This window comes from Falco naumanni, chromosome 2, assembly GCF_017639655.2.
Source record: "Falco naumanni isolate bFalNau1 chromosome 2, bFalNau1.pat, whole genome shotgun sequence".
Classification (NCBI taxonomy): Eukaryota; Metazoa; Chordata; class Aves; order Falconiformes; family Falconidae; genus Falco; species Falco naumanni.
This window is the reverse complement of record NC_054055.1, coordinates 120,601,941-120,614,568: the sequence shown is the minus strand read 5'-3', so window position 1 is coordinate 120,614,568 and position 12,628 is coordinate 120,601,941. Positions and strand designations below refer to the sequence as shown.

At 41.8% G+C, this 12,628-nt stretch overlaps 1 protein-coding gene across 2 annotated transcripts in view; it reads left to right on the top strand.

Annotated features, from left to right (window-relative positions):
- Positions 1–12,320, top strand: part of ALCAM (activated leukocyte cell adhesion molecule) — a 37,499-nt gene extending 25,179 nt beyond the window's left edge. The window contains exons 12-15 of one of the 2 annotated variants that reach the window (XM_040583141.1): positions 660–698; positions 1,009–1,126; positions 8,067–8,181; positions 9,958–12,320. In XM_040583141.1, the coding sequence (XP_040439075.1) occupies positions 660–698; positions 1,009–1,126; positions 8,067–8,154 (245 nt within the window). In that variant the 3' untranslated portion in view covers positions 8,155–8,181; positions 9,958–12,320. Of the gene's footprint in view, positions 1–659; positions 699–1,008; positions 1,127–3,027; positions 8,182–9,957 lie in introns of those variants that run through there. The other variant, XM_040583140.1, reaches the window with a different exon arrangement.
- Positions 12,321–12,628: the final 308 nt, after the last annotated feature.

Here is a 12,628-nt window from a genome sequence, read left to right as displayed (position 1 = left end):
ATAGTCTTATATAAAGTATCCACACTTCACACTCGTATGAAGGGTAGTCTGCATAGTAACGTTGATACTAAGATATTTAACCTTTTTTTGTCTTAAGTTAAGCAACTGTAAATCCATTCTGGATCAGAATACATAAAATTTATTTATAGCTTTCTGGGTGATGTCACTTAGTCTTCATGGCTTTCTTGGTTAGCTAGCTCATGTATGCTTTATATTGTTTACAGAAGTAAGTAATATTACAGAATAACGTTATGGCATAATAGTACAAAACCATTGCAAAATAATACATTCTTTACGAGGCAAAAGTCTTTATTTATTACTAAATTAACATCATCTTTCAGCCTCAAGATTCCCATCGATTATCCCTGGTAGGACTTGTCTCAGGACAGAAATGAGCCATACTGGGCTTTAATTGGGTGTCGCTTTTCAATGATGAAAGGTGGTGAGAAACTACAATTTGTGGAAGGGTAGCACAGGAATACTCAGAAACATTTCTGAGAGTATTATTACAGGCTTTGAATAGGAACCTTCAACTGGATATATTATAGTTACAAAGGAAAGACTTCTGCTTAAAGATAAGGTTAATTGCCTTGTTGCGATTAAAGGTGATGTTCAGGTATAACACATTTTGTCTTTAATTTTAACATTTTTCATTTCAGTAAGTATTCCAGAATACGATGAGCCAGAGGATAGAAATGGTATGTATGGTTTTCTGTCTCCATAACCCTTGCTGTTGATTGTCTCAGTTCAAGACCTGTGTAGTGTCACTGAACAATCTCCACAGTCCCTCAAAGCGGGACTTAATTTGAAGTAGCTGGTGCCACGATTGAGTAAGAATGTGATCTTCTTGAAGCTTTAAATGTGTTTTTAAGGACAATGCCTCCTTTTTATTTTTTAAAAATTTTGACTTTCTGACTCTTTTCTTGTTTCTGATAGAAATTTTTTAGAAATGGCTTAATGCTTTACTTTATCATAGGTCAGCTCATTAACTTTTCTTCTTTGCTCCAGATGACAATAGCGAAAAGGTTAATGACCAGGCAAAGCTAATAGTGGGGATTGTGGTTGGTCTTCTGCTGGCTGCTCTGGTTGCAGGCGTGGTCTACTGGCTCTATGTGAAGAAATCAAAGTAAGCATTTATGTAAAACTTGACACTAAATGGAAAAAATATTAATAATAAGCAGAAATGTATGTTCACCTGTTTTTCTTCATGCAGCATTCCCGTAGTTTGAGTGGGGAAAGGTTGTTGCAGTAGGGGCATTTGATAGAGAAAGGAAACTTGGTACCTCTGGTGGGCTTGTCCTCATGCTTAACAGGACATATCTCCTGGAGGTGGGCTTCCAAGGCTTCATAGATCATCACCTGTCATGAGGTTCTCCTCCCTGACAGCTAAGCCTGTGCTGATTCTTGCATTTAAATATAGCACCTGCTACTTCATTGTGGGGCGTTAGGTCTGTGTGGCTTTACTAGAAACTGCCTTCGTTTAGGGTAGCTCGTGTGCTGTAAACATGGAATAAATTGCAGAATAAGTCAACTATCTCAGGGAGAAGAGAGATCCTTAATTCATTTGTTCATACATGCTTTGAGATCTCTGAAGTGAAATTGGTAAAGGTAGACCTGGGCTGCTGCAAACCCTAGGAGCTATCATCCCGATCGGCATGTTTTAGCCACACCAGTGAGAGCTGCTTGCTTTCAAGTTTCTTTATTGTCACACAGGCTCACTTTAGAAAAGAAACTGGATGATCTCAAAAAGAAAGCCTGATTTCCCATCCTTTTAAAGGTGTCCATGACTGTATGCCATGTGGCCTTATCCTCACACATTTGTCTCCAGGGAGAACTGAGGGCAGGCTACTCTCTTAGGGGTTCCTTACAGCTGCTTCGTGACAGGGAAGATTAAGGTAGTCACACATAACATGCACAAATCAATACAGGTACAGAAGCAATCTTAAAGTTCAGTTGTTCTTTCTGTGACCTTTCATTAAAATTAGATCAAATGAGACTAAAATATACCAGTGGGATTTTACTACGAACAAACGCGTTTCATTGATGTGAAAGTACAACAAGGAATCCTCCATCTGTTTCAAAATACTCTTTTTGGGTAATACATAAGGATTTTACTACAGCCATAACTGAGCAGGTTTTGGAAGTTTTTCAAAGAAAGAATTGCTATAAATTACCCAAGCACAGAATCACATTAAGATATTACGTGGGAAAGAGAAAATACTTTTTGCAAAGCTTATGCTTCTTTTGGTAGAAATTAAAAAGTATTAATAACGTTAAGCTCCTCCCACACTTTGCTACTAGCATAGTAAGTAATGTCTAGAATAATTTTCTTTTGTCTTTCCTTTTTAAATATGAGAATGTGGAATCATGAAACTCATTCATTGGTTTGGGTTTGGGGTTTTTTTGGAAGAGGTGGTTTGGGTATTAGACGGACAGAGAAGGTAACGTATCCTTTCTTGTACCGTTGTGTAGCGTGGGGAGAACTAGCAAGAATCGTAGGATGTAGCATGTCCTTTGCTGAGATGAGTTCATGACTTAAGGTAACTTTTTCAGCTTCAAAGATAGGACAAAGCATATTCTAAACAGGCAACACTTCTTTTCCTCATGCTCAGCCTCTCTTCTACAAGCTTAGAGTAAAAATTAGAGCTAGAATTGATTAGGTTCAATGGGAACAAAATGAAAATAGCCTCCATATTTGACACATGGTTGCTGGTCTCTGAATTGATGCATCATTCCTTGACAATCCTCTATTCTCAGTATATGTATGAGTTGATCCGTTGTTACCCTCCCTGCTGCCTGCATGCCATACTTGCAAGAGCAAGCAGAGCGTCAGTGCCTATTCTGACAAAAGTTTTCGTTACAAATTAGAGCCTAGAAATCAAAGTGGACCTTGCAAAAAGGACCTTGCACCTTTAGACACAACCCCTGTCCAATCACAACCCCTCCATCCCCCTACAGGCCACCAGTTAGTAGTTATTTTTTGAACCCTCCCTTGAACGGTAACTCACCTCATCTCTATCCCCAAAGTGACGCCAAAGGAAAGTCTGAGAAGGCAGCAGCACAGAGCTTTCCAGGTCTGCCGAGGCAAGAAAACCATTACTTTTTTTTCATTGTTGGTGTTGTGGTTTGTATAATCTTCTATTGTCTTGTCATCCACACTAAGTAGGAATTATACTTGTAGCCTTGGAATATATTCACAGTAAATCACTTACATAGTTATTCACTGCCTCAGCTCCACTTGATGCAAAAGCTGATTATTGCCACATATTCTTTTCACTATGAATATTACCCCATAAATCAGAGACTCATCTGTATTCCACATCCTGCAGCCAGCCCCCTCGAGTAAAGAGTTGTGGCTGCCTACCCCAGCATGCCATGTTTCTCCTTCATCTGAGCAGAAGGCCAAAGACTGGTTTTCTACAGATTTCTCCTTTTTCCAAACAGGGTATTTAAAATTAATTTGCACCGAGCAGAATATAACTTAGCACTTCAGAATCTTCTTAAATTTTTGCTTCAGACCTCAGCTGAGTGATTCTAGGCCACCTGTCTTCAGTAAATCTGTCATATAGGAAATTTTCACCTTGCCAGAAACAGCTGAGAGTACAGCAGAAATTAAAGGTTTAGAAAGAAAATAACGCACCCAGCACCCTTTATCTCCCGTTCTCTAGGCATTGAAGCTTTGTAGGTATATTAGACCTTCATCCCATTTTTTCTCCTTGGGTTTGGAGGCGCATAGATCTCGAGTCACGTGAGGCTAGATCAAGGTTAAAGTGGTTTAAAATGCAGTGAAGGAAAATTCAGCTGGGCAAATGGAGGCGCAGCAGCAGTCTTAAAGATTATTCATACTCAGAGCACACCAAACTCTTGAAATTCTTCTTGGGTCACGGTAATCAAGAATGTTGCTAGTATCTCTGAAACTGAACACTTGAAGCATAACAATTCTGCTTTTCTGATACTTTATGGGAAATAAGCATACAAATCCAAACATGGCAGGCCAGGTATGTGGAACACTTGCTGCATGTTTTGAACAAGACTCAGCATTTGTGTTGTTTTTTGTGCAGTTCCCTTCCAGAGAAAAGGCAAAGTTACAGACATCTCTGAAAGTGTCAGTTCAGGTCCCAGATCTGCTATGGAAGTGGCACAAATTAAAAAATGATCACTCGACTCAATCGTCGTTTCTCGATGACTGGAATCTTTTTCTAATATCTCTGCCTTTTTTCCTTCTGATGGATACTTGAGAACAATTGAAGGACGTGGAAGGCAAGATTTGGGTGAATGGAACAAGGCTGCAGATAGTCCGTATTTGGATGCATAAAACCATTAGCTCCTAGAAAATCTTCTGCAACAGCGCATTTGAGTGTCTAACGTGCCTTTCAAACGTAATGCAAGCTTTAATGGCATCCATGGCTCAGGCTTCAGCACTCAGAACTGCACTGATGTGTATTTTCTTTCCCATCATTATGGCAAGCTTGGGTAACAAGGGCAATGAGCACTGCAGATTTTCTTCCTTGAACAGTGTTCAAGAGGGTGAGGCCTAGGCTGGTGAGATTAAAAGAAATCAGGAATTAAAGCCCAACAATTTCTGGGTCATCCATGTACAGCTTGTATTTACTGTACAGCAGGCAAAACACTCAGATGGAAAATGGTGTTTTGTATTAAAAACAATGCTACCAACAGTATCACAACTGAATCCATGACAATAACAGCCCCTCAGCACACATGCACATACTCCAAAGAAAACTAAAACCTCACTGGGGCAGTGCTTACAGAGACGTTTTGATTAGGATTCCCTGAGGATAATTATTTTCCTGAAGAGCAAGCATAAATAAATGTAAAATATGAGTCATAATTTTAGCAAGAGTTCAGAATGATCCATGTTTTACAAATGAATTATTATTATAAAAAACCAAAGCAACCAACAGTTGAGGGACAAAAGTAAACTCGTATCCATACAGCCAGCTTCTCCCTCTTCAGAACAAGGTGGCCAGAGCGTGCTAAGGGCCGGCCTTTGTGGAGCTGGAGATAACACTGAAGCGTGTGAGATGGCCTGGGCAAAGTGTGGGCTCTTCAGCCCTTTTGGGCAAATCCTGGGGAATGTCTCTGCCCACTCGGACCACGCTGCCCAGTTGCTCAGATATCATCGAGAAGTCACTCCTGAATTGCAAATAGAGTTAACACACCAAAAAACAGCAATGAACAATTGTTGCCGAGCATTAAGCTGGCAAAGGACCCTTTGTCCTGTGCCTCAAGTCACCTCAGGAAGGAATGGAAATCATGTTCTGAGCTATTTCTCTGCTACAAAGGCCATCCCTGTCAGACGCCGAGGGCTGGTGCCGTGCCAGGGTCGGTGGTTCCCTGGCTGCTGGCAGAGCTCTACCAGCAGGTCACACCGCTGCAGCTCGCTGCAAAACTGCTCTTCTGTCTCTTAATGACACTAGTTAGAGAGCACTAAAATAGGCAGCAGTATGGCTGTGCTGAGGAGGTGGTGAACCTGCCCAGGTATCAGTACTTGGGGAACAAAACAAAGAAAAAAAAAAAAGGCAAAACAAAAAGAAAAATTCCAGCAAGATCACTGAACCACCAGAATTAAGCTGCTGTATTTCAGTCTCAGGCACGGAGAATCTAAATCCATCTGCTTGTCAGACGTGAGGAACGGCTGCTGCTCTCGTTTCGAGCAAGCGATATATACCATCCTCCAAGAGAGCGAGCGCTGGATCGCCTGCCTCCATCAAAGTCACGGTGCTGCCTTTTAAATCTCCCGTTTTCACCCATTCTGGCTTTAGGAAGCCAGAGGTGACATTTAGTGAGGGGAAGAGTTTCACCGAAGGCAGAACTGAAACAGCACACTACAACTGCAGGCTGCTGGCGCCGCAGGGCCTCCTTCGGCCATGGAACTGCCTCAGCCATGGAACAAAGGCCGGCGCTGCTGGTGACGGCGCCCGGCCTGGCGAGCGCCAGCTCACGTGGGACTCAGGCTGCTCGGGGCACTCTAAAACTCTTCGTAAGAGACCAGAAAAGGATCGTGGGGCCATGCCGGTGGTCTGTCAGCCCGCTCTGCTGTCTCCAGAAGCAGGCGAGAGCGGTTACGTGGGGCAGACATGTGCCGTGCTGCTTTCTCACCTCTGGCTCAGCTAACTGCCCGAGTCCTGGTTCTCTCAGCCTTTCATCTCTTTCCCTACTGCCTCCAATTCTGTAAGACTTATTTATGGAACAGACTCATTACCCACATGATGAGCCAAATGTTGTGCTCTACTTAAACCTATTTTTTTTTTTTTTAATTTTTTTTATTTTTTAAGGTATTTATTTGTTTGGGGCAGTTGCTCCTTTTCTTTACTAGGATTAAAGAGATTTGCAAAAGGTTATGAAGATCACAGGTCAATCTCTACCAAAGCATTGAATTTTCTTCTTCATTGCATCTCATATCCTTTGCTTCTATGCACATCACGTGTTTCAGGTTTTGATTATCAGAAGAAAAAGAGAAGGTTACTGTACGATAGAAATTTACCCCTCAATACAATCTCAGCATTTTTCAAAATGAAATTTACCTGCTGTAAGCAAGAGATCAGCTCTTTGCAGTTAGTGGGTTTTCAGCAGAGGCGTCGCCCCGTCAGCCACACAGAGGTGACAGAGGCAGTCTAAACCCGACAGTAAATGCAGCTTTGAAGCATTAAAACTTACGAGCCACTCGGGAAATGACCTCCTCTAACACCAGAAGGGTTTGGAATGGTCCCGTCCAGCGCAATCCATGGGTTCTGGGGCCCATGGTCCCACCCTCAGCCTCCAGCGCAGAGATTCAGCAGGGCTGCAAGGGGCGGCGGGTGCCGTGGCACCCCCTCGGGGGCTCCCCTGACTCAAGGGCTGAGCTGTACGCTCTTACCCGAGCCGCTCAGGGCTGCCTCAGCCCGGGGCAACAGGCGGTGCTCCGCCGCTGCCAGGGCCTTTGCTCAGATGGAGGATGCGCACAGCACAACACTCCACTAGGAAAAATCCAGGTCGGGGGTTTGGGGAGGTACGTACCTGCATGGTGTCAGCGTGACATGTCACACTATCTCGCTAACCTGTGTCCTCGTTGTATTTTGCAAGTCAGCGTCACTGCGGGTCTTTACCCTGAAGCAAGGGTGAGCATATGCATGGATCTGTCACAACAGACGTTCCTTTTCTGTAGGGGAAACAAATTATCCATGGAGAAAACGCGTCTACGATAATCTGCTTTGACACAAGGGATTTACTTTGTCCCACTCAAACACATTTGCCCATTTACATTTTAAAAATTGCGGCCTTCAAAATGTTATCGCAGCGCTGCAGGAATCTTTCACCTTGGCAGACAGCAAGGCTTCTCGCACGTTAAATGAACGGCGTAGTGACTTTATTGTGCTAAGCTAAACTAAGCACTTAACTCATTAATTCATCTCTACTACTTGCATTAAGGTAGACCTACTATTTTAAATGAGGCATACCTCTATTTCCCTGCCCCGCGCCCTCCCCTCCCCCCCCCCCCATTTACACAATTTCTTCTTTACCCAAAGCCTGTCAGTCATAGCCAGCACAAATCTGAAGCAGAGTGGGGTTGGGTTTTTTTTGGTGTTGCCAGAATTTTCATTAATTTCTTTGCATTTAAAGAGCTTCCCTTTGGCACGGGCTCTGAGACTCGATTACTACAAGCACACAAAAGGTTGCCATGTACGTGGAGACACTTTAGCCACACCTGTAGCATTTTAGCATGCCTTAAAGCAAACTCTTGTTTTTGGAAACAAGCTGCACAATTTGTCAAGAAACATCGATCTGCACAACTGGTTTAACCTTACTAGCCCAGAATAATTCCGAATTCCTCAAGAGGTAAATCAAATGTACGTAGCTCTACTGCAATGCGCGCTGCGGTACTCACGCCAGTGGGGGAACTGGTGCTGTTGGCCTGTTCACAGACATATGCAAACCTATTGCTCCACTCCCAACAGGGCTGTAAGGGTTTTCTGTCTTTCTGAGAGGGGAGGAGATGGTGTCGTTAATGTGAGGCCGGAACAAATCGCTGTAGATGTGCAAAAATGACCTTATTTTTTTCATTATAGGACAGCATCAAAACATGTAGACAAAGATCTTGGAAATATAGAAGAAAACAAAAAACTAGAAGAAAACAATCATAAATCTGAAACTTAAGAGAAAATGTGTCAGTCGTCATTCCAGGTGAGTGTTTCATATTGCAGCATGTAACATCCCTTTGTCCACCGCTTCCCTCTGGTGCTGGCAGTGCTAGCCCCGAGTCTGTTGCTCACCTTCCAGGGGGCAGGCAGTGGGATGATTTTGAGAGCTGCAGTATTAGGACAGGCAGGCTCAAGTCCCTGGCCAGTTAAGAATTCATACCTGCGTATGCACGTATTAAAAAAGCCTGACATTTAGACATAACTTAGCACTTGGCTGTATTTTTATCCATGTACTTGGGGGAATGAAAATACCAGTTTGTATAATACATCACTGTGGTGTATGTGTGCATGTATGTATGTATATGAAGAGTACGTTTACGTGTAGTTTAGAAGGTTTTGAGCTATGACTTGCAATGTTCACACAAACCTTCTTCCCTTACTGAAAGCAACAGTTTCCAAGTCCTTGGTCAGCTTTATTCATCGCTGCATGGAACCTTCCCTAGAATAAAATCATTCTTATACTCAAGATTTCACATACTTACACTATTATTGAATTTATCCTGGAAAGAGACACTGTATATTAAGTTAGTAACCGGTATGAAAGTATCCCCGACTGATACCTCGTATAAAATACACAGCATCCTAATCACTGGCTGGAGGCAGAAGTCCTGTGAGGCACCAGAGGAGCCGTACAAAGCACCAAGAGCACCACCCGGTGTTCACACAGACTTACACCACTGCCGTGTCTCCCCTTAGCACCCAAAGTAGGGCTGAGCCCATTTCTCTGCCCAACGAAGGCCATTTTACAGCAACGCTGTGGTAGCACAAGAGCATGAAATCCAGCCAACCGTACAGGGGAGGGGTGTCTTGCGTTGCCCATCAGCTGTTCCTAAAACCGAGAGGAGTGAGTGTTCCACGGAGCTGCGCTGGGGGTTCCTCCGGAGGGAAGCCGCAGGCAGCCCTGACTTTCAGTGATCTCAAATAAATAGCATTGCTACCTACTTGAGGCAGCAGGGGTTTAAGGCGTATAGTGGAATTATGGCATTCCATATTTAGATTAAAAAGTTTCTAATTGAAATAAAGACAGCTGTCCTTATTAATAATTTCAATGTGTTGGTGTTGTCTTGAGATTTTGAAGTACAAGGCACCATTTTTGCACTGGATATTCAGAAGTCACTGAATTATTTAGAGGGATAGTATTATATATGAAGAGATGCAGCATTGCTGTATGCCCTTTGATAGCACTATCACTGTTTTACCAGTTTGGAAAAGGCAGTTGGGAATACCAAGATTATACCCTCTGTATGATTTCAAAGTGGAAAATAAGTAAATTTAGATTTTGAAAAAGTTGCAGGGTAAATACCTAGCATTCCTACTCTGATTCTATGTGAAAGTTACGTAACATTTTTGGTTGGGGCTTGTTTTGTGTGGGGTTTTTCCTGGACCTGGTACCTTCTGCAACATTGCAGCATTGGGTTGATTAGATGGAGCTGAAGTTAGCGGGGGGTATTTACGGGCCACAGGAGTTCAAATAACACCGTGTGCCCCCAGTGCAATCTTTTACTCTAATTACTTTATTTCTTCAGGTCAGCAGCTCTACATAAATGAAATGGACATAAATCCATTCCTTACCAGATAAGCTTACTGGGTTTACCGGGAACAATATTGCCACGGCTGTTCTTACGAAAGAAAGCATTCTCACCGTGGCAGGGCAGCACAGAGTACTGCTGGGGTAGCTGCTGGAAGGTTAGACACCAAGTACTTCTGTTGGGCAACATATTTTAAAATGTTTAACTGGCTTTATCTTTCCTGTTTTCAGAGAATACATATAGACCAACTGAAGCATGAACGTGGATTGTATTTAAACATATACAAAGAAGTGACAGCTATTCATGGTTCAAGTATTAAACAGATCATACTACCAAGTTTTCAAAGGATTTTAGACACAATTATCTCAAGCTAAAAAAAAAAACAAACACCACCACAAACTAATTTTGGCAACAGCCATGATAATAGGTCACCATGTTGTGTTCTGTTTGAAATATTTTTTTGTAAATGTCTGCACTGAAGATTTCTTTTTGTTTGCCTTTATGTAAATTTTTTACGTAGCTATTTTTATACACTGTAAGGCTTTGTTCTGGGAGTTGCTGTTAATCTGATGTATAGTGTAATGGTTTTATTTCCATTGTTTTTATGACACCCTTTGAGCAGGTACATGTCTAATTCTGATTGTTATCAGTGAAGCCTCTGCTTTGTAGCAAGTACCTAGAGTGTGAGATTGTCTTAAAGGAAAACGTCAAACTCCCTTTTTCCTCCTTTGAAATCACAGTAAAGAGAAAGGGTGACAGCTGTGACAGGAATAAACTAAATTGTTAACAAAAGCGAACATTTTAAAAACCATGCAAAGCGCAACAGCCAGAGAGGGACTCACGAGTTTCCAGGAAGAAGTCTGGCTATTGAGCAAGGAACACAATGAGAAATTCCTAGCCTACCTGCAGAGGTGGCTGATAATCCTCTTCTTCTAAAGCAAGACACACATTTCATTATCGGCTGTCTTTCATGTTAGAATTAGGATAAGGAACTGGAATTCTGGATTAATTTTAACTCCTTTATGTTATCCGCTGCCTTAAAGTACTGTACCTTTTCTTCATTTCAAAAAGATATCAGTCAGAATTGGAAACTTTTTTTAAAAAGTGGTCATATCAAAGCTGCATTTTTTTTTCCACAAAAATAGAATATATATATATTTTTTGTGTGTTTTTGTTAACTATGCTACAGATATTGAATGCACCTTGAGATAATTTTAGTGTTTTTAACTGGTACCTAATTTATCAAACAGTACATATAATTGTAACAATGAAATGTCTATGTATCTTTAGTTACATTCAAGTTTGTAACTTTATAAACATGTTTTATGCTTGAGGGAATTTTTAGAATGGTACTGATAAGGAAATGTTTTAGGGTAAATGGCCAACAGAAGGTTGTACTTAGGGGAGAGAAGTTGCATCTTACGCGGAAGGTTAGTTTCGGGAAGAAGGTAGCAGGCGGCTTTGAGGGAGAGGGACAGTAGAGCAAGCAGAACATCAGGTTTCCATTTACAAATATCCAGGGAAAAAGTAAGTTTTTATAGACTGGTAGGCAAAAATAAATAAATAAATAAATAAATAAAAAGAAGAAAAAGATGGACGTTAGGAAATGTATTTTGCCACTTTTGCATTATTTAGGGGGAAGAAAACACTGTTACTTGTAAATTTGTAAAATGTTAAATGTCTGGGCAGTAGTGACTGATGTCTTAATAAAAGCTTCCTGTAGTGCATTGGCATGGATTAAATACATAAGATGTCCTATAAACTCTATGCTGTATAAAATATTCGAGGGAAATCCTGTTACATGCCTCTAAACTTTGATTTGTTACTGGTTTATTTGGCAAAAAGGAAAAAAAAATATTATAATCTTGGTCAATATTTAAACCAAAGTAAAATGGGGGGAAAAAAACCAAAGTAATTTGTTTTGCATGGCTAAGCCATTCTGTTATCTCTGTAAATATTGTGATTTTTTTCTTTTTAGAATTTTGTTAAAAAAATTCTAAAATTTTTAAACACCTGTTTTTCCAAAATAAAACGTGAACACACAAAAGAGTTACTTTATATACAAATATATCTTTTTCTTTTAGTGCGAGAACACTGCCAAGTGATACACGTTTTTAAAAAAAAAAACACAAAAAAAACCCAAACTGCAGTGGGCACGACTCTAAACAGGCAAAGTTGTAACAGAGTCCTGCGCAGGAGCGTGCAAACATCACCTGTCTTTGTTTGTAACACTACAGATAGTTCTTAAATACAGAGAGAAAACCTCCCAGGATCATAAGGGAAAGCATAGGGAAGGGCTGCAAATTTTCATACCACTGTCTGGGGAATACAGGGGAGAGGAGGAGAAACATGAAAAAAAAAGAGAAAAAAAAAGAAAGTCCTTCAACTTCCACAGCTACAAAAAAGGAATAAACCCAGCTCCTCGCCTTTTGGGATTCTGCTAGATCTCCTATGCACTTTAAATTGTCAGTCCTAGGAGCTGGCTTTTTCACTGCTCCGAGTTCACGATAGGCACGTTTCAAGAACCAAGAGCGCAAAAGAATTAATGTTTCTATCCATGCCTAAACAACAATAAAACCGAAGTATGTCTTCACTCGCTTGTCTGAAATCTCAGTTTGCAAGAGCATGTGTGAGCAGGAGGGAGGGCACATACCTACCGCTGGTGCAGCTCCGTGGGGGTGGGCGGAGGGCAGGGGCTGTCTCCTGCGCCGGGGGCTCAGGACCTGGGGAGCACAAGCACTCAGAGCAAAGCACGTGCCCGGCAGGCACATGAAGCCTTCCAGGAGTTCCTCATGCAGGTGTCTCCTCGCGACCTGGTTAACAAAACACCTTGGCAATGAAGGGGGGGGGGGGGGGGGGGGGGGGCGCTGTTCAAATCTGACTGTGTATGCCACCCCAGAG